Raw genomic sequence first — 24,834 nt, 5'->3', positions numbered from 1 at the left:
GAGGTCAATATTTTATGCCTCTCCTTCCAACCTTCACGTGGTTGGGAGTGCACATGTTTACGGACTAGCGTTTGGTCCTCCAAGCTGTGTCTCCCTGCTCATAGCTTGTGAAAGACACAGTGACTGGAAGCCCCTGGGCACTGTGGCTGGAGGGTCTGTCACAGTCAAGGTTTATAGATTAGCAGGGAGTCCAAAGTAGCTGATGACCTACTATCTAGGAGGGTCATCCTTCCCTGGCTCTGTGCGTGTGTGTGTGTGGGGGGGGGGGGGGGGGAGGGGCAGAGCCCTGGTGGGTAGGTGTGGAAAATGGTTATAGGCGTGGTATCTGAGTCAGGGTTTGCTGGGTATCTCAAGATGGCTTGTGGTTCTGGGATTCCCCATCATTCTACCTAGCTCAAGGTAGGTACTTGGCACCAAGTTCCCTTTACCCATCCTTTGGCCTGAAACACAGGAGTTCAGCCCCAGGTGGGGGTGAGGGGTCCAATGTGGCATTTTGGGTTCTAGGCTCCAGGTGGGGGCCAAAGCCCCGGTTGAGACCCTGTCCGCTATGGTTGAGGGCATCCTGTTTGTTGGACACTGGCCTGTTTTCCTCCTTTGTCCTTCCTATTCTGAGGTGCCCCTGAGTCATTTGCCTTTGTGCCTATAGAGGATGACAGGTCTAACCATGGAGGTCAGAAAGTACACACACCAACCAGGCTCACCTCAGCTCCCCGTGTATAGCAAACACAGGCATCTTGAGGCCTTGAAGTCTTTCTTGCTGTGTTTCCCAAGCTCTGCGAAGTTACCCCAATCCTCATCTGGATAGCTGTCCTGCTGTGCTGGACATCCCTCTCCAGCCAGCTCAAGACACCCTCCCTTCTCCAGAGCACCTGACTCAGTGGGTCATTGTTTTTAGGTCCCACTGGACAAGACCCACCGTGTTGGGGTCTCAGTCTCTACCCGGAGCCCTGGGGCCTTGTCTCTCTTCCTAGGCTCATGATTGGAGGCCACATTGGGACATACTCTGAGCTTGGCCTGAGTGGAGCAGGTGTTTAATACGGGCATGAGGTCAGATAATATGTCATCATCAATTCAACTGCAAGGGGGTGGGGCACGGCGGCCTCTGGACAGGGCTCTGCTGGTGGGCTCTCTTGTCAATCTTGCTGGCCCTTCAGCAGGCTGAGCATTGTACCTCAGCCAAGGGCTAAATTCAGCCACCTGTGGGGTCACCAGTGGGCTCTGGTGGTGGCCAAGCCTGAGGGACATCACTATACACTGTAATGCCAGCCTTTGAGCATGAGATGATCCTGCTGCTGTAGAGGGTTCCTGTTTCCGTCTGTCTGTCTCTCTTTCGTTGGGCTCTCTTACTGAGCTGGAAACTTGCTGCCTAGCTAGGCCGGCTGACCAGCGAGCTCCTTGGCTCAACCCCTTCCTCCAGTGCTGGGCTCACATGCATGTGTAGCCATGCCCAGTCACTTACCTGGATGTCAGGGGTTCAAACTTATGTCCTGTCACTTTTACACTATCTGTTCTCACCCACTGAGCCATTCCCTTAACTCCTAGGTTTTTGTTTTGCTTTTTAGGGGGACCCTCTTCTTGATCTCTTGTGGGACAGACATCCCAGGATGTACTGGGATCCCAGCCCCCTCAGTCTGAATTTGCTTGGCCAGGTTGAGAACCTTTTCTGGCCTCAGTTTCCCCATCTGTATTGACCTGGGTGAGGAGGCTAAGGTGACAGCTTAGACCATTCCCTTATGGCCCCTGCCACCATCTTTTGTCTTTAGGTAACAGGTGCTTGGTGTTGGTGTGTGGCCTGACATCAGCCTGAGAGGCCAGAGGGAGTTCAAGGATCTCAGTGTGAGAGAGTCTCTCCTGACAGGTCAGACAGACATCCAGGTCACCAGGCTGGGAACTCTCTAGGCTACATAAAGAGGTCCTTTGAAGGTTAATGGAGGAGTCACCCAGAGAAAGGAAGGGAGTCGGACTAGAAGGCGCTGGCACTCAAATCACAGGGCCTGCATCCCTCTTGGAAAGCCCAGATTCATGAGTATTATGGCCTCCATTCTAACGTGGTCATAGTAGCCTCAAATTTGACATGGCTCCAGAAGCTGTCATTCCTACATTGTCCCCAAACTTTCCATTCTGACATGGTCCCCAAAGCCTCCACTCTGACATGGTCCCCAAAGCCTCCACTCTGACATTGTCCCCAAACTTTCCATTCTGACATGGTCCCCAAAGCCTCCACTCTGACATGGTCCCCAAAGCCTCTACTCTGACATGGTCCCCAAAGCCTCCACTCTAACATGGTCCCCAAAGCCTCCATTCTGACATGGTCCCCAAAGCCTCCACTCTGACATGGTCCCCAGCAGCCTCCACTCTAACATGGTCCCCAAAGCCTCCACTCTAACATGGTCCCCAAAGCCTCCACTCTGACATGGTCCCCAAAGCCTCCACTCTGACATGGTCCCCAAAGCCTCCACTCTGACATGGTCCCCAGCAGCCTCCACTCTGACATGGTCCCCAGCAGCCTCCAGCCCCACAGGTTCAGAGCCCAAGTGAGCTGGTGTTATCTGAAGGTAAGCTGGGTTTGGTTCTCATGGCTGCCTGGCCTCTCCAAGAATCTTTTTCCTTCAGGGGCCTTGTGGAGGAGTGTCGGGGGAGCCGCACGTAGCCCAGCCCTGTCTGCAGCCCAGGCAAGGGATAAATATTTACGATGGCCAGGCTCTAGTGCTCGGTCGCTGCCAAATATTGTTCACGCTGTGGTCGGTTTCTGTCCGGGCAAGCGGTTTCATGTCCTGCCAAGGTGGTATTTTGTAAGGCACTCCCAGAGTTTCTGTGTGGAGAGTCTGTTTAGGAACACAATGCTTCCGGGAAGTGGCCTCAGCCCTATTTATTGGACGGATCCTAGGGCCACAAGGCTTTTGGTGTGCTGGCCCCAGAAAACACAGGCTGGTATGTCACCTGGAGATACAGCCTGCTCTACCTGACCATTCACCAGGGCTTCAAGGGCCCTTGACCTGTGGCCGTTGGCTTAATTTCTGTGGCTGTTGACCCTGTAAGCTGGAGGGTGGTGGGAGAGGCAGGAGTCGCCATTTCTCTACCTGTTTTCCCACCACCACCATCCTGTTTTTGGTTCTTTGTGTCTCCTTTTCAGTCTGTCTCTTTAAACATGGAGGTTTCACCGTCACAGAGCCCAGGGCATATGCAAAGATGTGAAATCTGTGTTCATTTCCTAGAGCTGTGGTGACAAACGCTGACAAATCAGGTGGCCTAAAAACAGCTCTGGAGGGGCCTTGGGAGATGGCTCAGTTGGTAAAGTATTTGTCATGCAAGTGTTAGAAACTTGTGTTCAGATCCCCAGAACACACCTAAAAAAATGCTAGGCAGGCATAGTTTTGCATACCTGCAACCCCAGTGCTGAGGAGACAAAGCCAGGTGGGTCCCTGGGGCTTGCTGGCCAGTCAGGCTAGGCAATTGGTGAGCTCCAGATTCAGTGAGAGACTGCTCCAAAAGGTGGGAAAAAATAAGACTGAAGAAGTCACTCAATATTGTCTCCACATATATATGACACATGCGTGTGTACTCACACAAACATAAAAATGCAAAAGACAAGACAGTTTTTTAAGTTGGAAATCCCAGTATAGGGCTGAAGGTCTGAGGGAGCAGCTGTTTCTGTCCCCACTCTGTACCCCTGGCTGTCCTGTACTGTCTATCTTGGGGTGTCAGCAGCTGCTTCGTCTCCACATACTTTCCTTGTATTCTCAGGCATGGGTTTGGGGGAGTCAGTATTAGTATTAACCTAGTATTAGTATTTATTAGTATTAGTATTAGTATAAACCTAGTATTAGCAGTGACAAGCAGAGGGACCAGACTGGACTGGGCTGACAGCCGGCAACAGCAGCCATCTGTCTTACTGGTCATCACTGGAGCAAGGGAAGGAGGCTGAGGCAGGCAAGGGTGGGAAGAATGGAGCCTCCAGTAGATCTACGGGCTGTTAAGAGCCACCCTGTGAAGAAGGCAGACAGAAGGAGCCAGGCACTGGTATGTGGGGGTCCCAGTTCCCTGAGCACCTCAGCCTGCTCACCTTTCGTTGACGAGTGTCTATCTTTGGGGCACTCTGAGAGCTGAAGCGCTGACCCCATAATGATCAACGCGTCCTGTCTCTTCTGTTCCAGGACTGTGTACTATATGAGCTACAGACAGGTATATGCCACAGAGGCCCGCACTGTGTTCAGGTGCTGTCCCGGCTGGAGCCAGAAGCCTGGCCAGGAAGGCTGCCTCTTAGGTGAGTGTCCATCTCTCTCAACTGGTAACAGGCAGACTCTGAACAGAGGCATGTGTCATGGAAACATCTGCCTAGCCTTGGCTCTCTGTGTGCTGGCCCATGGCTTCTGTACTTCTAGCCTCTGCCTTCAGCCACATGAGAGATACCCAGGGACCTCCAGCACCAGTTCTGTCTGCCGAAGATTGTTGGAGCAGAATTCAGATGGAAAACGGGCAGTGGAGTCCCAGCATAGTCTGGTAGAACTGAGGGAGGGACAGCAGGCTTGTTGCTGCTGTAGGAGGGAGGAAGGCAGACCTGAGTATCTGCCCATACCAGGGACAAAGGAACAGGCTCCTCTTGGCCATGGAGCATGGCTGTGGCAGCTGCTGGAGAGGCCTTGGCCTGCAGGTGTGGGACAGGTGGCTGCCAGGTGGATGTGGGAACAGGTGGCTGTCAGTGGATGTGGGGACAGGTGGCTGGCAGGTGGATGTGGGGACAGGTGGCTGGCAGGTGGATGTGGGGACAGGTGGCTGTTATGTGGTGTGGGGTTGTAGTGTGCGTGGGTCCTGTGGGTTGAATTATGGGTCTCGTGTCTGCCCCCTTTAAGGGGCTAAGGCCATGGATCAGATAGGCAGAGGTGCGGGAATTTGACTGTGTTCACTCCACACCAGTGCCTGGTGGACATCGGGCTATGTGAAGCTGCAGGATTCTGCTCCAGGGATGGAGAAGCACAGTCTGAGGTCCTGTGGGGCCGGAGCTCTTGGGTTGGGGCGTCCCTGGGCCAAAAGGCGGCTGGGAACCAGCTGGTTCTCAGGCCCTTGGCTCTCAGGCACCACTGAGAGGCGGCAGAAGGGTCGAGAGCGGGGCATATGGGCTAGATCTGCCCGCAGCCGAACGGGGGAGGGGGAGAAGCTTTGGCTGCACCCCGCAGGGATGAGACTCTTGGTCACAGCAACTTGCTTGGATGGGTCACGGCTGGCTCAGCTCTTGCTTGAGTTGGTGGCCTCTGTGGCTGGAAGTGTAGATAAGTCGTAGGTGGGAGATTAGGCGGCAGCTCAGTAGTTGAAAACCTTCTCCACGGTTCCCTATGGTGGGTCCCAAAGAAGAGAGGCAGTCCACGTTCTCAAAATGTTTATTGTCATGGCCGAAAATGGATGAAGCTATACCTTGGTATTCTCAGGGGAGGACTGAGGTTAAATACCTTTTGCAAGAAGGAGGGTCTGGGAAGGAATGCTTAATTGGCTACTCCCTCTGGCCTTTAGGTATCTCATTAGCATGGAGATCTGTCTTGAGGCTCTGTGACCTGTAGTCATGCCCTCTACCTGTGGAGGGGCTAGTAGGGCCATTGTCCTATGTGACCCTGATGGCTACAGGCCTCTCTGTGGGAGGGCCTGTAGCTATGTGAAAGGAGCCAGGGGCCCAGGAGCAAGGCCAAACTCCTACCGTCCCTGAGGGTCTCCAGGGTTCAAAGCCTGCTCAACCAGGTATCTGGCTGCCTCTCACAGCCCACCACTCCACAATGTGGATATAGGGGGGTGGGTGTGGGGACAGGTGGCTGTCATGTGGATATGGGAACAGGTAGCTGTCAGGTGGATGTGGGGACAGGTGGCTGTCATGTGGATATGGGAACAGGTAGCTTGCAGGTGGATGTGGGAACAGATGGCTTACAGGTGGATATGCGGATGGGTGGCTGGCAGGTGGATGTGGGGACAGGTGGCTGGTAGGTGGGTGTGGGGACAGGTGATGTCAGTAGATGAGGGGACAGGTGGCCTGCAGGTATGAGACAGGTGTCTGTCATGTGGATATGGGGACAGGTGTCTGTCATATGGATGTGGGAACAGGTGGCTGGCAGGTGGATGTGAAGACAGGTGGCTGGCAGGCAGGAGTGGTGTTCCTCTGGAGGGGTCATTCCTGAGTTCACTAGTGTGTCTGGGAATCACACTCCTCACATTGAATGTTAAGTGTGATGGGATTCTGACTCCCTCATGTCAACATTAGAAACTTAGCACCTTGTCCTGAGGTGAACTCCAGTGAGAAATAGGGACCAGAGAAGGGACGCTTGCTGACTTTTTTTCCAGGAGGGAAGTGAGTCACTCTCCGGAAGGGAGCAGAGGGAAGAGGACAGGAGGCCAGCTTGGAGGTGACAAGACTGGGCCGCGGGCCAGCACTCCCTTAGGTTGGGGTGTTCTGGCCCAACACCAGCATCTCCCTTTCTTTTGTGTCTGTCTGCTGTGTCCTCTGCTTCCTGTGGCTTGTGTGGGGGCCCAGGCATTATCAAAGTTCCACGAGTTTCTGCTCTGAGGTGGGGGTCCCCTGGGCCTGACAGAGCATGGCCGGATGGGAGGCAGGTGGAGCTCTGGGGCTTACTGGGAACAGAGGACAGGACTAATGTACAGCTTCTGGCTGGGATGCTCTGGGCAGGATGGTGGGGTTGGGAAGAAGGGCAGGGCAGCCTTAGCCCTATGTCCCCTCCGAGTCATAACCTGGAATCTGCTGAACATCCCAGGGTGAAGGTGGGCAGAGGCAGGACAAGCTAGGCTTGACCCATCTGTGCAGGCTAGCTGTCTCCCTGCCGTGTGGTAGAGTCAGGGTATAGGTGCTGGCTTTTTTAGACAATGAGGTCATTATGGCAGGGGTAGCATCTGTGGCAGTGTCATGAGTATGGCCATGACCACTTTTCTGTCCCCAGTCTGGCTGATGGGAGCACTGAGCCTGTCCTATCAGGTGCACTTGACTGTGAATGAGGCAGGTGCCAGGCCATCACCCACACACGGACGCTTAGAGAGCTCAGGTGGCTTGTAACTCCTGGCCTGGGAGCAGGCTCCCCCAGCACTGGTGAGGTTGTGGTCTCTGTGGGACACCTCTTCTGGGCAACTGCCGGAGACCAGTGGGGTTCTGGCTGTCACATGGCCTGTGGGCCACTGCAGGATCTCCACCCAGAGCCCAGGCTTTCCTTGTTTGTTTTGAAGTTTGTTTTCAACGAAGGACTCTCTTAGTTCTGCATCTGACCTTGTTTGTTTAATGGTCCCCGCAGAGCCTATGATCCAGCACCTCTGTCTCCGGATACTCTTCGCCTTCCTTGTTTATCACCGTCTGGTTCCCATCCTTGAGGGGCTGGTGTAGATGTCAACATAGGCCTGTCCCTTCCCTAGGGGCTGGAGGCCCAGCACATTCCCTGGGGGCCACAGACTCCTTCCTTTGACCACCAGTTTCTTGGGGCTGCCTCTGCAAGCTATTCAGTGCTGGTGTTTGCTGTGTGTGTGAGTGTGTGGGTGTGTGTATCTTAGGGACAGTGCCAGCCTTGGGGAGCCCATGGCCTAGTGAGGAGGCTCAGAGTAAGGGTGTGGGATGGGGGTGTAGAGATAGTTGAGGAGCATCCCAGGAGTGGCTGGTTGGCAGGGCCGGCCATGGTCATGGTCTGGGTCCCACATCCAGTCTGTGTTCCCCTCTCAAACTGTGCTTCTGGAGCTGGCATCATGCTGTTGGCCACACCCTCATGCCTCTCAGAGGGCCTATGTGTGGAGGCATTGGGCCAGGCAGGAATGTGGGGATAGATGCCTACCCTGTACAAGCCAGGCAATGGCGGCAGGAAGCCATGCCCTGTGACCTGTGGGGTGTCAGCCACCAAGGCCTTGGCTTGGGCTAGTGAGACAGGTCCGACAATGCCCATCTGAGAACCCTGAACGTAATGAGTAACTTGTCATGGAGACTACTGGGTGATATACAGTAGGAGCTCAAGCAGTGTCCACGTGTCCAGCTATTATTAAAGGAGGTCTGGATCCCTGTGAGTAGTGGGGACGATAGCACACAGGGTCACTTTGCTGAAGGTTCAGGTGGATCTGTGTCAAGCAGTGACCTCCAGGGATGGGACCTGGGGGTCACCTTCCGGAATGGCTTAGCGGTTTAGGGCAGTTTCTCCCCTTTTAGTGAGGTCTGTGGAGCTCAGATACTTGCAGAGATCCCCTCACTCTGTGTTTCTCCATCCTAGGGACCCTGGGAAGCCTCATCCCATCTTTGCTTTTGCTTCCCACTGTTGCGAGCGAGAGGCCAGGCCAGGTGCAGGTGTAGAGGGCTTCTGCCTTAGGGTGTAAGTCTCCGGATGCTCTCAGTGTCTGGAGCCCTAGAGGGTCTGGGTCCCCGTGGTCAGCTGTGAAGATAAGCAACTGCCCACAGCTCCCTCCCAGTCAGCATGCTAGCCAAGAACAGCGAGCACCAGTTAGGGTCAGACGTCCGCATGCAGAAGTAGATTCTCATTTATTTCAAGGGCTGGGGCACACCTCCCTGCTCCTCCATCACCTCTAGCTCCCTCCAGTGGGAAGGGCAGTGCCCTGGCTGCCAACTCCAGCCCCTCCCCAGCCATTGTGAAGTTTCCTTCTTCGTGTGACCTGGAAACTGTAGGAGGACAGTGTCAGCCTCACGGTGTTTGCATAGGGGTGATGGAGTGATAGAGGCCAGAGAATGGCAGGAAGCCGCTAATCGGGTTGTGATTTCTCTCAGGACCTTTTATGGGATTGTGACTGGGAGGTGACCAGAAAGAAAAAGTGCTGGGTGGGGTGTCGGGGCCAATTACCAGGCTTCCCGAGAGCCCTTGTGGTCCCATGACGTGGGTGAGGCTGGACCGTGCCCCCTTCTGCTGTTCTGTCTTCTGCTTCCTGTTTCTCTGAATTCCGCTCTTATCCCACGTAGGTGACAAATTTTGCTCGGACCCTCCTAATGTCTGAGTCGTAGATGCTCAGGGTCTATGTTGGGTTTCTCCCCCTTCCACTGAAGGAGGGGACTGTACACAGCCAACGAGGTGCTGGTCCTTAGCAACCGATCTCCGTCCCGCTGTATCCACTCCCTAAGAGACCTGCAGGGATGATGCTCTAGCTTGGCCTCCTCACATTCTCCGTGATGCTCAGCTCAGCTTGGGGAGTGTGGGCCCACTGGGCTGAGGAGGTACTGTGCTGCCCTGATATGGTGCTTCTCTTTCTGAAGACAGCCCTTGTCTTCAGTTTGGGATACACCATGATAGAGAATCCACAATATATACCCTACAGAGAGCTGAAGGTCTGGAGGAGTGGCTTGATTAGTACAGTGCTTGTCCAGCAAGCAAAAGGCTTGACTCTCGACACCACATAAACAGGGCATGGAGGTGCACACCTGTCATCCCTGTGATTCGGTAGTCAGAGGCAGGGGGATCAGAAGTTCAAGGTCATCCTCTGTTGCAAGTGAGCCTGAGGCCATCCTTGGATGTGCATGTCTAGGGATGAGGCCTGGGCTTGGTGTCCGGCTGTTGGTGTGTCAGGCAGGTGGCTGCTGCAGGTCTTCTCCTGGGACTTCCAGGTCTCCCTGGCTGGCTTTTCAGGGATAAGCGGGGGGAGCTGCAGGAAGGTCACTTGGACCCCAGCTCCCCTCTGCTTCCTGCCTCAGGTTCTGCTCTTCCTTTTCTGTTTCCGTTCTGGCTGCCTGTCAGCCCTGCATCCCAGTGTGGGAATTAGATATTGCCAACTCCCAGGACCTGGGTTTTCCTTCCTCCACATGGACGCTGGACCTGCTCTCAGAGCCCACGGGATCGTGCCGTGCCACTGTGACCTTCTCTTATTATTTCCTTGAAGTAGTTCAGGTCATGTGACCACAGAGTCCCCCGTTAGTTTCCTGTGACGCGATTCCCATGCATGTGTACCTAGACTGCAATCCACCCGGGTGAACCGTTCATATTCTGCCTTGCACAGATTCGTGCACACTGAGATGCCTCACCCACTCCTGCCTGTGTAACTGTGTGCCCACTTGTATGGCGTGAGCTCACACGCATATGAGTGTTCTACTACACTCCCTGTCTTAGCTGGTGTTCCAATGCTGTGAAGAGACACCATGGCCATGGCAACTTTTTTTTTTTTTAAGATTTATTTATTTAATTAAAAAAATTTATCCATTCATTTTTAGGTTTTACAGTTTGGTTAAATACAGATTTTTTAAAAAAAATTCTTCTCTCATATATTTATCTTATATATTTATATCCTAACTGCAGTTTTCCTTCCTTCCCCTCCCTTGAGTCTCTCCTCCCTTCCCTCTCCCCCAGATCTGCTCCCTCTCTGACTCCCCTCAGAAAAGAGCAGGCCTCCCAGGGGTATCAAATAAACAGCATAACAAGCTACAGTAAGACCGGGCACATACAGTCACATCAAGGCTGGATGGGGCAAGCAGCAGGAGGAAAAGGAGCTTCCCTGGAGGGCTATGGGAGCTGGGAGCCTCTTCCAGGCTGCTTGAAGTCTATGTGGGCATCTCTCAATGTTACCCGAGGTACAGTTGTGGGGATTCCCTGATGGCCTCGGGGCAGGGGGTGTGTGTGCAGAGGGAGGGATACCATTGACTTATCCACAGAGTCAGGTTAGCTGTTGGCCACGCTGGGGATGGAACCCACAGCCTTGTACAAACCAGGCAAGTGCGACACTGTTGAGTCACACTCCCAAGCCCTTCCAGGAGCTACTGATGGTGACTGGGTTTGGAGTCTGGGAATATGTTGTGACAGGGAAGATGGGTCTCACTTTGCAGGCACATGGTGGGGTACAGGCCATGAGACCAGGAAGAGACACCAGCCACCCGGAGCCCAGAGTGGTCCTGAGTGTCAAATGAAGCCCTTCATTTTGGAAGGCTTAGGTTATGTTATCTATGCTCTGTCAGCTGTTGTTGGGTAGCTGGGTTGGCCTGGAAGTCTGTAGCCTTCTGCTTGATGAAGTGTATGGCCCTGGAGCCTCCTCTCAACCTCCACGTTGACAGAACTCAGGCTCTCAAGCTTGATGTGACCATTGGCTTTAGGCCTGGTCTCACTGTGAGGGCTTTGGCAGGTGGCTTGACCCTAGGCAGAGGCCAGAGGGTGGGGTCATGCCCCCTCCTCTGTCTTCTATGGCCCATCTGTGGTTGGGCTTGGCTGAGCACACTGGGATTCCTGCCTAGCTCTTTCCTAGAGACCCAGAGCCTCAGTACTCAGCACGGGATGTCTAAAATGGGTTCCATATGGATAAGGTTCCTGGTAGAGAGGAGGCTGTTGGGTAAGTCATGTGGTCAAGACCAACCCCAGCAAGTTGCAGGTGTCAGCAGTCCAGACAGAGGAATAGTAGGGGCTGGCTTGGGATCAGGGGAGGACACAATGGGAGCTGGTCGCTGGGTTGTTTGCCGGCTATAGGGGACTCACAGTGTCCCTCCACCTGCTTGGGCATCAGAGGACATGGTCTTAAGTCTCTCCACCTGACCTTGCATTTCAGACTGAGGGAGTTCTCAAGGGTCTCTCCACAGTCAGCAGCCAGGAGGCCCTCTAGGTGGCTTCCTGCCATGGGCTAGTCCAGGAGTTCGGCAGATTGGTTGGTGTTTTTATAATGATCATAACATATGGCATGTTACTATACTTGATGCTGTGTGTTCAGCTTTTGCGGTCTGTTGTCAACAGTGCCTACCTGATGGTCTTTTCTCTGTCACCGCCTCCTCTGCCCATGCTGGGGACCTCGCCCAGAGCCTTATGCTTGCTGAGCAAACACTCTGTCGCCGAGCTAAATCAACATACATACCACACCACACACACATACCAGACGTACACACAGCGCACACACACCCCACATACAACACACACACACACATACACACACACACACACACACACACACACACACACACACACACCCTGTATATTCTTTATCCAAAGCCTTCTGTTGCTTATGGGCTATTGCACCTCCTGAAAGTAAGGCTGAGGTCTGGTGTTTGTGAGGCCTCTTCAGCTGTGACCTCCTTAGGTGTGACCTCCTCAGGTGTGACATCCTCAGTGTGACCTCCTTAACTGTGACTTCCTCAGCTCTGACCTCTTCAGGTGTGACTTCCTCAGCTGTGACTTCAGGCTCCCACCTTAGAGACCTCAGAGGGACATTTGTCCAATAATACAGCAACCCATGGCTTCAGTGCCAACACCTTGGAGGACACAGGGTGATGTTGCCATTGATATGTTGTCCTGATACAATGACCCACAAACCCACTGTTCTTATTACCTACCCACCTGATAGGAGTCGGGCAGGGCTGGACCTTTCTGCTGCTCCTTGGGAGATCTTCATTTGATGGTTCTGACACAGGCTTCTGCCTCACCTGGAGAATGTGAGTCTGTGCCACCCACACTAGCCCTGAGATGCCCCCTTGTGGGTTGTCTCCAGCACTCTGAGCTACTAGAAATGTGGGCTCTTGGTTTGAAGCACCTTTGTCTCAAAATCAGGAGGTTGGTGTCACCTCCTGCTATCTGTGCTAGACCCCATGTGCTATCTGTGCCTTGTGTGCCACACCATGGGAAGTGCCCACCTTCAAATGTTGACTCCTGCCTGTTCCTCTGAGGTGAACTGACATGTTGCCTGACCATCAAATTTGCTCGATTATTTAGTTGACAACCACCATTTCACAATATAGGTCCTGCCCTTGATCAGGTAAGGCTGAGACTTGGGGATCCCCTGGCTCAGGGAAGGTTAAAACCTCACTATGGGGCAGAGGTTGGGAAGCAGGCTGAGAGCAGGGTGGGATGTGATAGGCAGGGCTACCATGTGACAAGTTAGTAGAGTCCTGCTGAAGGGTTTGTAAATGGGGAGCCCAGGATCTGAGCTGTATCCACGACATCAGGGAAACAGCATTGAAGGGGGTAGAGAACCAAAGTCTGTGGCTCCATGATCGTCACCCTAGAGTATCAGTCTGGGCTTGCCATTTCATCAAGCAGGAGGTATCCAGAGACGTCCATACACACACACACACACACACACACACACACACACACACACACACAGAGAGAGAGAGAGAGAGAGAGAGAGAGCGAGAGAGAGAGAAGGAGGGGAGTGGGGAGGGAGAGGGAGAGGAGAAAAAGGGAGATGGGGGAGGGGGGAGAGGGAGAGAAGAGGAAGGAGAAGGGAAGGGGAGGGAGGGGGAGAAAGAGGGAGGGAAGAGAAGAGAGAAGGGGGAGTGAGAGGGGGAAGGAGAGAGGGAGAGGGAGAGGAGGGAGGGAGAAGGAGGTGGTGAGGGAGAGGGAAAACACACTTGAACTTGCAGTGCATTGGATAGAGGTTCCTACCTTTTATAGGTTATGTTTTTTGGCAAGGACAGCCTAGTGATGCCCACAGAGACAAGACAGTGAGTCTGGGTAAAGTGTTTAGAAGCCATTTCTTTGCCTCTTTGTTCCAGAATTAGATGTTTCTTTGGAGAAGGGGTGGGAAAAGGCCTGGGAGGGGGACAAGGGACTCTTGAGAACATGGTGTGGGCAACAGGCCCTTAACATGGAGCTGGGCTTAGCTTGAAGGAAGCAGGAAGACACTACCTGCCTTAGCAGCCCTGAGAGACAGAGACAGACAGACAGACAGACAGACACACACACACACACACAGAGAGAGAGAGAGAGAGAGAGAGAGAGAGAGAGAGAGAGAGAGAGAGATCAAGCTCCCTGACCACTGCTCTAACACTGACTGCTGTTGGGTGCTGGTCACTGGAACTAATGTGACAAGCCTCCCTGTCCCCTGGGCAGAGACTAAGGAATCAGGTGTCTGGCTGGCACCTGTTTTCCACCCAAGGGTGGCCACCTTGGCTCTTTTGAAATGGAGGTCTCCAGATATCAGGAGCCTTGATGAAATGGCTAGCCCAGACTGATACTCTAATGTGACGATTATGGAGCCACAAACTTTAGTTCCCTACCCCCTTCAATGCTGTTTCCCTGATGTATGCTGAAGACCAGCTTCAGCATTCAGGTACTGAGGTGGGACACAGTGTGGACCATGGACTGAGGATAAAAGGCTGATGGCTTCTGGAAATGTAACTCTCTCTTGCTATTCTGAGGGCCAGAAGCTGATGGCCTCTGGAAATGTAACTCTCTCTTGCTACTCTGTGGCTAAAAGCAATTTAACTCCTGCTGATAGTAGCAGAGGAGAAAAGCTTAGTTACTTGAGTTCCTTTCTGTTTGACTCAGGCCTCTGGCTGGCCAGGTGAGAGGCTTAGAGTTCCTTAACTCTCCCTGAGCCAGAGAGAATAGCAAAGAAAAGAAAGAAGGAAGGAAAAGAGAGAAAGTTCAGGTGCACGCAGAGACACACATACTGGATCAAACAGAGGAGGGCTAAAATCACCTCTTTACTGTTGTTAGTATTTATACTTTCTCGGGATAATTGATCACATGATTTTCTTCATAAGTTCACACTTTTGCCTTCATAAGTTCATAGTAAGTTTAAGGCAATGGATTATCTCATAGATCAATAAGGCTTAAGGGGTTACAGCAGAATCGTTTACATGTCTTTTCATTAAGACTGATAGCTGACTAAATACCGGACTAGACAGATAACATTCATTATCCGCTACTAGCTTCATAAGTTCATTATAAGTTTAAAACAATAATTTTTATGTCTTAACACGGTTTTGTCAAGAGACAAATCATCTGCCTTGTGTCTCATGATTTTAAAGTCTTGTGTAGATAGACTAGTCAATATTTTATTACCTGTCCTTGCACCTACAATAAATTGTCCACTTCCAGTTTACAGCCTTCAGATAACAAATAGTGGACTCTTTCCTAGCCTAGAAGGAATGTTTCCCTTGATCATAACTTTATACCAGGCCTGTTTCTGTTTCCTAATACAATTGGCCCATGACACATGAAGGTTTCCAGAGCTCCATTTGCAGCTTTTATTCTATAAGGGGCTTGGAATTACTTGTGTCAACATAGGAATTCTATAAAATCACTATTGGGAATTATGATATCATCAATTTGTCTAGATAGTGTAATTATATGAAAATACATGTTCATATTGATTCTGCAGGAAATCTGCCCAATAGGGTGGGTGAATGCCTACGTATCATTATGCTGTGTACTAGTGACAGGAAAAGCATATTGGCAGCAAGAAGCCATCCTGGGATGAAATCTCTGAGGACCCTGCATCTCAGAGCTCACCCATTTCAGCCATGCAAAATGGTAGGCCATCTCCAAAAACTCACTTGCTTGCCATAGGCTCTTCTAGATAGCTTCTGACAGATGTGCAACCCAGGCAGCCTCATGGCCAAGGAGGACTTTCAGGTATGGATCATGGACTCATGGCAGGTGTCTTAGTTAGGGTTTTGCTGCTGTGAACAGGCACCATGATCAAGGCAACTATATAAGGCCAACATTTAATTAGGATTGGTTTATACGTTGACATTCAGTCCATTATCATCAAGGTGGAACATGGCAGCATTCAGGCAGGCATGGTGCAGGAGGACCTGAGAGTTTCACCTCTTGTTCCGAAGGCAAACGGGAAATCTGGCTTCCAGGCAGCTAGGATGAGGTTCTTAAAGCCCACCCCTACAGTGACACACCTATTCCAACAAAGCTACAACCCCTAATAGTGCCATGCCCTGGGCCAAGCATATATAAACCATCACAGCAGGCTTTAGCTTGTGTAGTGAGATATATACCCCCCCACACACACACACACAACATACCATCAATTTGTTAATTTGGGAGGAGCTAATGTGGGAAGAGTAAGGAGAGAAAGAGGAGAAGTGAAGAGGAAAGATGTAGGAAACATGGAACACATGTATCTAGAGCAGTCCTGGGTAACAACTTATATCTAGGTTAGTTAATTGATTAACACTTCCAATTGTGTGGGCATTTTGATATTGAGCAAACAATATAAAGCCTTTGGATAATCTTTAAGCATTAGTGCCTCATTTCTACTGGGTACTGTGTGGATGGTGGCGGGATGGTCTGGGCTCAGCCCAACCTTGTGGAGATAGCGTGGGCGATTGGCAGAGCCATCTCCCATGCTGACATCTCGTGGGTGCCAGGGCTGGTGTTTCTGGCTAGCTGTGGTGCACGCATGTCCTCTGGCCAGAGAACATGGTGACAGAGCTAAGCAGAGCCGCCGCTTAGATAGTCAGCCTAAGAAATAGACATTTTAAATATTACATTTAACAGGCTTATCTTTGGTACCTTGTAGAAATAAGTTAGGATTTTGCTCCACTTGCAGGTCCTATTTAGCTGTGATTAGGTACGGCCATGACTGGGGGGATACTTCAAGTTACAGTGTGTGACATAGGACTGGTGGGTTGACTAGCCATAGGCTATGATAGTCTCCCAGGGCTTAAAGAGTAGGGGGCTTTTCTGCATCCAGGCCCTGCCCCTCCCTTTTCCTATAGTGTTAGAAAGCAGATCATAGGCTGCTGGAGCTGGGTCTACATGTGGAGGGATCGCCAGCATTCCTGCATCCCTCTGCATAGTCCTTTCTTTTCTCCATGGCGGCATGTACCAGTGCCCTTTGTTTGAATGGTGGCTTCTGTGTGCCAGCTTGGTGACTTGAGTCCCTTTGAGGCACCAGGCGTCGGCTGTGCCTGTGGGTAGAGGAATGTGGATGGAGTTGGGATGATTGTCCCTGGCGTGACCTTTGACCTCAGAGCTCATACTGTCCAGCCGTGGTGTTTGCTGGTGGGGTTGTTCCCAGAGAAGGGCCAGAGTGGATATAACGGGTCCTTGGCCTCACTGCTAGCCAGTCAGAGTTCAGTTCTCATCTTATATTACTGTTGGAGCTCAGCATGCAGCGTGGGTGCATGCGTGTGCTATGCGGGCACACATATCATATATATATATATATATATATATACACACACACACACACACACACACTGCTCTCAGTATGGGTGACTCAGGGGCTCTTGTCCTTAAGCATCTTAAGTCCTGATATCTGGGCCACTGTGCTCATAGGCACTGGGCTCTAGACTGGTATTTACAATAGCAGTCTCACTGTTTGTCATCATGGGGATAGCCTTGGGGGATTGGGGTGGATCTAGGAGATGAAGTCCCTCCTTGCTGTGAGCATGGCTATCTCTGTGTCACCTCTAAACCCTCACCGGTCAGGGCAGCTGTATAAAGAGGACTGGTCCTTTGGCCACTTTGCAGTGGTCAGCTTCCTATCGTAGTGGCCACATGAGTAGACGCTGCCTTCACAGAGAGGTAGATAAACTGCTGGAATTCCTCACCTGGGAGAAGTAGAGGTTGTTTGTGTAGGTCTAGGTGGGGGAATGGGGTGGTAATACAGTAGGGCATACAGGAATGGGTGAGTAGGACCAGTTTGCAGGGCTGGGTGTATGCGATAGATGTGCAGGTAGGGTGTAGGTGGGGTGAGAGTGTAGAACAGGATGCAGGATTGGCTTGCAGGGTTAGGTATGTAGGGTTGGTTAGGTGTGCAGGGTTAGGTGTGCAAGACTGGGTGTGCAATGTTGGGTGTGCAGGATTGGGCATGCAGGGTTGGGTGTACAGGGTTGGGTGTGCAGGGTTGTGTGTGTGAAGGATTAGATTGTAGAGCTGGGCGTGTAAGCCTGGGTAGATAGAGTAGGGTGGTTGTGAACATTCCTTCTCTGGTGAGAGATAAATAAATATCTATCCCCTCCTTACAGCCTCTCCCAATAGCAAACCAAGGTGTAATTCTCAAAGTCAAAATGCAGCTTGGGGAAGTGCTGAATTTCTTGGGCTCATTTAGAGAGCGCAGGTGAGAGATTACTTGCAGGGATGTGGGCAGCACCAAAGAAGCCATATTACCGAAAGCTCTTACCCCAGCAAGGAGGACAACTTCCCTATCATTGTGTAGCTAGAGTGCCACCTCTCAGTTAACCTTCTAGTCTGTGTGCTCCTCCAGCACAACTGAGGGTGGAATCGCATACAGATGGCTGAGAGGCACAGGGGGAGTGGCTAGACTCTCAGATGAGGATCCAGTGACCTTTCCCAGCCCTTTCCAGGAAGGGGACATCAGCAGTTGACAGGTCTGATCTCCAGGGTCTCTTGTAAATCACCCCTCTCTGCTGAAGATGGTGGCTCTTAAGTGCCCTGCAATAGGGACGGGGAAGGCTGGCTATGTAAAGCAGGGTTGTGCAGAATGAGACCCGTAGGGCCAGGTGTGCCAGCTGCCATGTGCTGGACTCGGTATATAGGCCTGAATGTGCTCAGTCTAGATTGGGGCCTGTAGGGATGAGGGTTGAGCATGCAGGGCCAGGTGTGTGACTTCTGAGCTGCTCTGGGGACATCCTCATATCCAATCCCACAGACTGCTTGCTGTCGTCTTCCAAAAGCTGGCTTTGGGCACCACAGACCTGGACTCAAACATAGTTGGGGGATATTTAACTAACCTCTAAATTATAATTGGTTCCAGTTTTGAAAACAAAAGCTGTATTTTTCTGGCTCCCCCAAATTCTTCTTTTGAATGAGTGGATGAAGGAAGGAGGGTCTTTGTGGTGCCCGTGGGCAGTGTAAGGAACAGGGGGCCCCCCAGGAGCTTCGCCTTCTGCCTCCTCCTTCCTCCTCTTGCCCTTCTCCCCACCCCCATCACAAGTCAGCCTTAGCTGCATTGTTCCACACACTGGCTGCCAGGAAGCCTGTCTGCAGAAGCCCAGGAGGCCCCTGGAGCACAAAGCAGGCCTGTGGAGTTGGAGAGACAGGCTTTGGGCACAGCCTGCAGCAGACGGGCATCCCCAGCAGATGAGACACAAGCACTAGGCAGCAGATTTTCCACACGATTGTAGCTGGCATCAGTGGAAGAGTTAGCCCAGGTCACCTTTAGCACCTATGTGACCAATGTCACCCAACCTTTGGGATGTCACTGTGGTCCTGCAGGGGATGGTCAGCAGTCAGCACAGGTGGAGCCTGGGGCCAGCCTGTTGGAGGTCAGGGAGTAGGGTCACTGTGAGAAGGACTTCAGTGATGGCAAAGAGTGTGACACTTAAGGACAGATGGCTGGAGTGACCATACCTGGTTCCCCTACCTCTCCCTCAGGAAGGACCCCAGGGCTTCTGTCCTCTGTACCATTTTGGTCAGTCCTATCAGGCAAGCAGGGGAGGAGAACCAGATGATGTCCTGCCCCTTGTAGAGCTTTAGGGTCAGTTAGAGCCTCCGTTCTACCAGACCAGCCATGCACACTCTGTCTCCCCACCCAGAGTCGTCTCTCTGTGTGTGGTCTTCTCTGTATGGTGACTTGGCAGCACCTCCATCTACCCCAGTGTCTGCTGGTGACCTGCGCTTTGCACGGCTGGCATCGGATAGGGAAAAGACAGGCAAAAACTTGTGCTCAGCCTGGGAGTTGGTGTCACAGTGACAACTGTCCCTCTCCCATATCCATTGTGCCGGCCTTATGGAACCATGCGTTTTTGTGACCCAAGGCCAGGCTTGTTCTAGGTGAATGACATTTTTCTCTGGGGCTCCTCTTGGCCTCTGGTTCAGAGGGTCTCTGGGGAGTTGGAGAGGCCAGTGGTCAGGGCAGCAATGCCACCCAGCAGAGCTTGGATGGTCTACAGAGCTTCTAGGTAGAGGCGGGCCTGAGGCCTGGGAAGGTTTGGAATTGGACAGGGGTCAGGGTGAATTTCCAGAGCGTGAGGGATAGAGAGGGGCAGTGGAGCTGTAAGAGGGGGGACTGGGGCGAGATTCTCAGGTGTCATGGGATGGGAAGCTGGTGAGTGGGTGGGTGGGTGGGTGGGGGTCACTCGTCTGTGGTCTCTGCGGTAGCTAATGGGGTTCTGTCACTGTGCCAGAACTGAGAACTAGAGGGGCCATGAGGCTGCCCTGGGGTGAGGAGACTCCATGCTTGGCCGGGAAGGTCTTGGGCAGCCGTTGAGCCCTTGGCTGTGGGCTGTGGTTCAAGGGCTCTAAACTGGGACAATTGATTAATAGAGGGAGAGCCACACTGCCAGATGCCCTCAATGCTACCACTGTCTCAGGGTGGGAGGCTGACCCCTTTCTTCAGGTCCAGATGCCACCCAGGGCTGCTTTTGGCCATTAGTCTGAGTCAGAGCCTGGGTGTGGCTGCCCTGGGACTCTGGCTGGCGGGAGGGTGGGAAGGGAATGACCCCACTTCTCTGGATAGGTCATTCCTTGTCCCTCCATCTCTTTCATGCAAGAGGCCTGCCCTGGTTGTCACTGAGGCTTGTTCCGTTAAGCCTCTGTCACAGGGTCTGCACTCAGGCCTGTAGCTATGCTGCCCCAGCTCAGGCTGAATCCTTGGAGGGGGACCCTGGGCTATCGTTCCAGTTCCCTGTGCTGATCCTCATGGTTGTCTCTGGGCTTAGCCAAACTCCTGTTTGGAGCTAGAGCTGGGTCAGTGACAGTGACACTTAGGGGCATTCTCTGTGTTTGCACCTGGACCCTGTTGCCTGGGACTACCCTAGAGAACCCTGCACACTCCTGGGAGGACCTAGCTCTCCTGGGAGGACCTAGCTCTCCTGGGACGACCCTGCTTTCCAGCCTCCAGGGTGTATGTAGCCTTTTGTGTTCTGTGCCTGCTCCCTGCTGAGGGCTAGGCCTCTCAGAGCAGAGATTCCCAGAGACATTTTATCTCTGACCTGCTGAGGTTTGTGCTAGCTGCCTGAGAGGGGCTGACACCTTCTCTGAGCCACGCTGCCAATGGGCTGTCCAGGAACCTCTGACAGGTGGCTCATGTCATCGTAGAACTGGAGGAATGTGCTGGTTATTGTACGAGGTTATATGGCTTTTGATCCCAGGTGTTGGAGTGTCTGGGCCCAGATGCCTCTTGGCTTCACTCTTTATTGGACCACCCGAAGGTCCAGGCCGTTGAGTGCTGTGGGTAAGAAAAAATCATTCTATTCCCGAAGCCTGCTGTGGTGTCCTCTCCCCACGGGATGGCCCTCAGACCCCCTTTCTCTGCCCAGCTTCCAACTGCCCTTCCCAGATAGAATGGTCTCACCTCTGTCATCATGTGCCTGCTGGTACTCCATGCCCCTCCCACAGGCCATGACTCCCTGAAATTGCTGAGGCCCCACTTTCTGAGGAAGCCTGTTGATGGTTGCCTGTTGTGATCCTGCTGACTAGGTAGGTCAAGACCATCTCCGTCCCAGGTAGAGAGAGGGAGGAGTGGGTTTCTTTGACTTGGTCCACTCTGGCCTAGCTTATGGGAACAGTAGTCTAGACAGATATGGCTGCTCCAGGTCTCTCTGCTATGCCCAGGCCCGCCACTTTCTCCACACAAGCCCTACCTTTTCCAGTGTCAGCAGGGGTCAGAGCGTTCGTGTTTTCCCAGTGCTTCAGTAATGACCAGGCTTGCCCCACTCCTCTGTTCCTAACAAAAGCACTTCTGTCTTTGTCTGGAGTGGCTGTCTCCCAGGGTTGGCTTTAGAGATGGGTGGTCTTCTAATGACATAATTACAACAGACGGACACCATGAGAGGCTAACTCCCAGGCATGCTGCTTCCAAGCTGCCTGGTCTGGGCGTTGGATAACTGTTGGTTGGCTTCTTATGTATGTGATTGACAGTGTCCAGGTACAGTAACAGAAGGCCCCATCTTTAAGGATGTATGAGGTCATTGGGTTTCAGTGCTGCTCCAGGCTCAAGTCTCTATCCTTGTTCCCGTAGGTCGTCTCTCAGGACACTTCTATCAGACTGGACATGTGAAAAGCTCTCAGTGTTTTGAGTCCTTTGATTTAGCTCACCCCCTGCCTCTGCCATAGAACCCTGTGTGAGTCACTATGGAGACACTGTCCAGATGCAGGACAGAGCCCTGGTGTGTGCCTCGGTCCTGATCACACCCCATCTGCATGGGTAGTGGGCAGATGCTGTGTCACACAGGGGTGCCTGTATTGCTTGGCATCTATGATGGTTGATAATCTATCCCCGTGTCTGTCTGCAAGGCTGGGGTCATGGAACCTGGATTGTGAGAGGACCCTGTGGCCAGAAGCCCTGTATGGTGCACATCTCTGGGAAGCTAAGGGACCGTGCCTGTGCCTAGGCCACTGATAAGTGCTTTCCTGGCAGCCATTGTGTCAGTGAGGCTTCTGCCCACCTGTTAAGCTGCATTGCCAATTTAACACCTCCCACTAGTCAGGATAAGGGCTGAAAACTTTTAATTTTGAGCAGAAGAAAGGCTGGACCAAGTTTAAGTGGGGGAGGGGTGGTTGCCCAGGAACTAGATGGAGACACCTCCACCCTCCGTGGGTGGCCCCTTCTCTTTCCTGAACCACATGCTCTCATGGCTCTGCCTTTCTTCAGCTGGTAGAGAGATGCTGAGGGGTGAGCCTCCGGGAATCACGGAGAACACAGGGTCTGCCTCTGAGGTGGACATGGCCTATGTGGGAAGCTGCCCGTCAGGAGAGATTGAAGGACCCACGTTACAGGCACTGATGGTCACCTAGGTCAGGTTACAGGAGCAGTGGGGTCATTCCGAAGAAGCCAGCCTAGGGCTGTGGTTGTAGGTTTCTCACACTTCTAGGGCACGAAGGAAGACGAGCCTGGGGACAGCATCCTGGGATGTAGTGATGGCTCACTCTGTATAGCCTTCCTCTGTGCTCCTACCTGGTGGGTTGCACTGCTGTCTCCAGGGCCTCACCACAGGCATGGCCAAAAGATCCCCATGAAACGTAAAGCTCACTGATTCTGGGACTGTGAGTTACTCAAGCCAGAGGCCTGCCATCCAGGCTGCTCAGACCTAAACAGTGTTCTCGTTACTCAAGGATTCTCAGGAGCCAGTTACAGCAAGGGGACCCGGCCTGGCTTACCCATCTGGTTGTCTGTTCCTAAAAGAGTAAGCAAGGTGCAGCCTGTGGCTGGCACCAGAGGAAGCTGCATGTACAAACTCTTGAGCCTCAGGACTCTCTCTGAGGCTACTCAGTAGTAAGCCTGGCACCAACCCTGTCCATTACCTGTGCCTCAGCTTGACAGTGCTCAGGAGACCCGTGAGCAGCTATGGGCAGCAACTTCTATGAACTGGGAGCTCCAGGCTAGTCTGCTGGAGTCGATCAACTAACTGATTTGGATCCATCGAGAGCAGAGAGGGGCTTTGCACCCTGCACACTCAGCTGTGAGCCTAAGGGATAAGGGAAAAACCTGTCTATTTATTTTCCTGTGTACCACAGGCCATTGGAACAGTCAGCTTGGAAGTTTCTATAGCGCTCCAGGCTTCAGCCTGCCTTCCTAGGCTGTGTGTGCAGGGGGTCCTCATCCACGGAGCTCAAGTGTGGTCTGAGCAGTGGTCAGTAAACATGGAGCCTGTTTGGATTCTGCTGTGGGAGCAGGGCCAGAGAGGGTCTCTGAGGAGAAAGCGCTCGATCCCATGGCTAGGAGTGGGTGGGGTTGAAAGGCAGCCCCTTTGTGGCTCATGGAGCTCCTGCCTCTGTAGCAGAATGTGGCAGGCTGTTCCACCCTGCCTGGTTGCTGTGTGGAGGGAGACGGCTTCAGCACCTCAGTCCCCAGGCTCCAGCAGGCGATGTACATACATGCAGTTGCTGGAACCCTACTGACTGCCACCGGATAATGTGAACACCAGTGTCCCTGTCAGTGTGGAGTCCCCGGTGGGTTCACTTGCTAAACCTCACCTAACATTTGGAAAAGTGGGACAGCTGCCCTGTGCCTCAGTTTCCTCCCTGGGAAAGAGCTGCTGTGAGTCAGATGGACAGTAGGCAACAAGCTTCGTGTCTGGCCACAGAGTGAAGGTGGGTGGCTTCAGAGGTCAACAGAGGGGCACCACCTCCTTCCCAGCCTGGGCTGCTTGCTGAGCTCGGTAGGCCTATCTTTCAAGGTCCCTGTTATGTGGCTCTGAGGTCCCTTTCCGGGTACATTGCCTGGCCTGTGGCACTGAGACCAGCAACCCCTAAGTGTAGGCCTGCCAGCCCAGGTAACTCCATGCCTGCTACACCCGACCCCAGGATCAGTTGATCCTGTAGGCTGGTCCATTGTTACCAGCCCCAGGTGCTTTAAAGTGTTGGATGGACCCGGGGAGCTCATAACTGTGTGGTGTCTTGAGTGGGAAAGGATCCCAGAGTCTCCACGGGCAGCCAAGGGGCCTGGCCTGAGATGAGGTATGTTTAAGATTCTTCCTAGAAGCAGGAGGTTCTGGCTTCTTCCAGCCAGAAGGCAGGTTTCCAAGAGTGGCCTGGGAGCTGGTTCCATTCCTACTCAAACAACAGAGGTTGGTTTGCGTCTTGTACCCTATCTGCCTGGCCATGGCCACTCACAGGCAGCATTGTCTGGAGAGGCAGACTCTAGGAAATCTGCTGATGGCGCATCCTCAGGATTCCTGGGGTGTGTGTGTCTGTTCCAGTTCCAGCAGGGTGATTAACCAGGAATCTGCAGGTGGGGGAGCTGGCAGCTGCTTCCCAAATCTGCTCTTGGGTCTTAGCCCCAGGCATTCCAGAGCAAGGCCCTGCCCTCTGTGCCCTGTGGTGCCAGGCCTGTACGCCATCATGAGGATCCAGGCCAACTGATAGCAGGGCAGGTACCGTGGGAGGAGGAGGTAGCCACTGAGGTGCCGACGGTTGCATAAATGGTTAGCATCCAATCAGGGCTGGCCGTGAGGGAGCTGCTGCCCCAGTCATGCTCAGGCCAGCATCTCTCTGGATCCCAGAGCAATGGGGAGGTTGCTTCTCCATGGCAGGCTGGGGCTGGGGGTGGTGGTGGTGGGTGGTGGTGGTGCTGAATCTGGGAGTGGAAGCCTCGAGTGTCTGACTCTGATCTCAGGAGGGAGGCTGTGTTCTTAGATAAGCTTCTTGTGCTGGGTGCTAGGTTTCAGCAGCACCAGCTTCCAAGGCCAGGATGGAGTGATGAGCACAGTGGATCCTAGGCACATTCTTGTTTCCTGAGTGGACACGGTCACCG

The 24,834-nt window shown here is 52.9% G+C and overlaps 1 protein-coding gene across 2 annotated transcripts in view; it reads left to right on the top strand.

Annotated features, from left to right (window-relative positions):
- The window catches only part of Megf6 (multiple EGF like domains 6), a 103,136-nt gene that overhangs the window by 7,097 nt on the left and 71,205 nt on the right, over window positions 1-24,834 (top strand). For both annotated transcript variants that reach the window (XM_076933621.1, XM_076933620.1), the window contains exon 3: window positions 4,155-4,264. In XM_076933621.1, coding sequence (XP_076789736.1) covers window positions 4,155-4,264 — 110 coding nt within the window. The remainder of the gene's footprint in view (window positions 1-4,154; window positions 4,265-24,834) is intronic.

Source organism: Arvicanthis niloticus, chromosome 5, assembly GCF_011762505.2.
Source record: "Arvicanthis niloticus isolate mArvNil1 chromosome 5, mArvNil1.pat.X, whole genome shotgun sequence".
In the NCBI taxonomy this organism is placed as follows: domain Eukaryota; kingdom Metazoa; phylum Chordata; class Mammalia; order Rodentia; family Muridae; genus Arvicanthis; species Arvicanthis niloticus.
The sequence above is the reverse complement of the archived record's forward strand: the minus strand, read 5'-3'. Positions and strand labels throughout refer to the sequence as shown.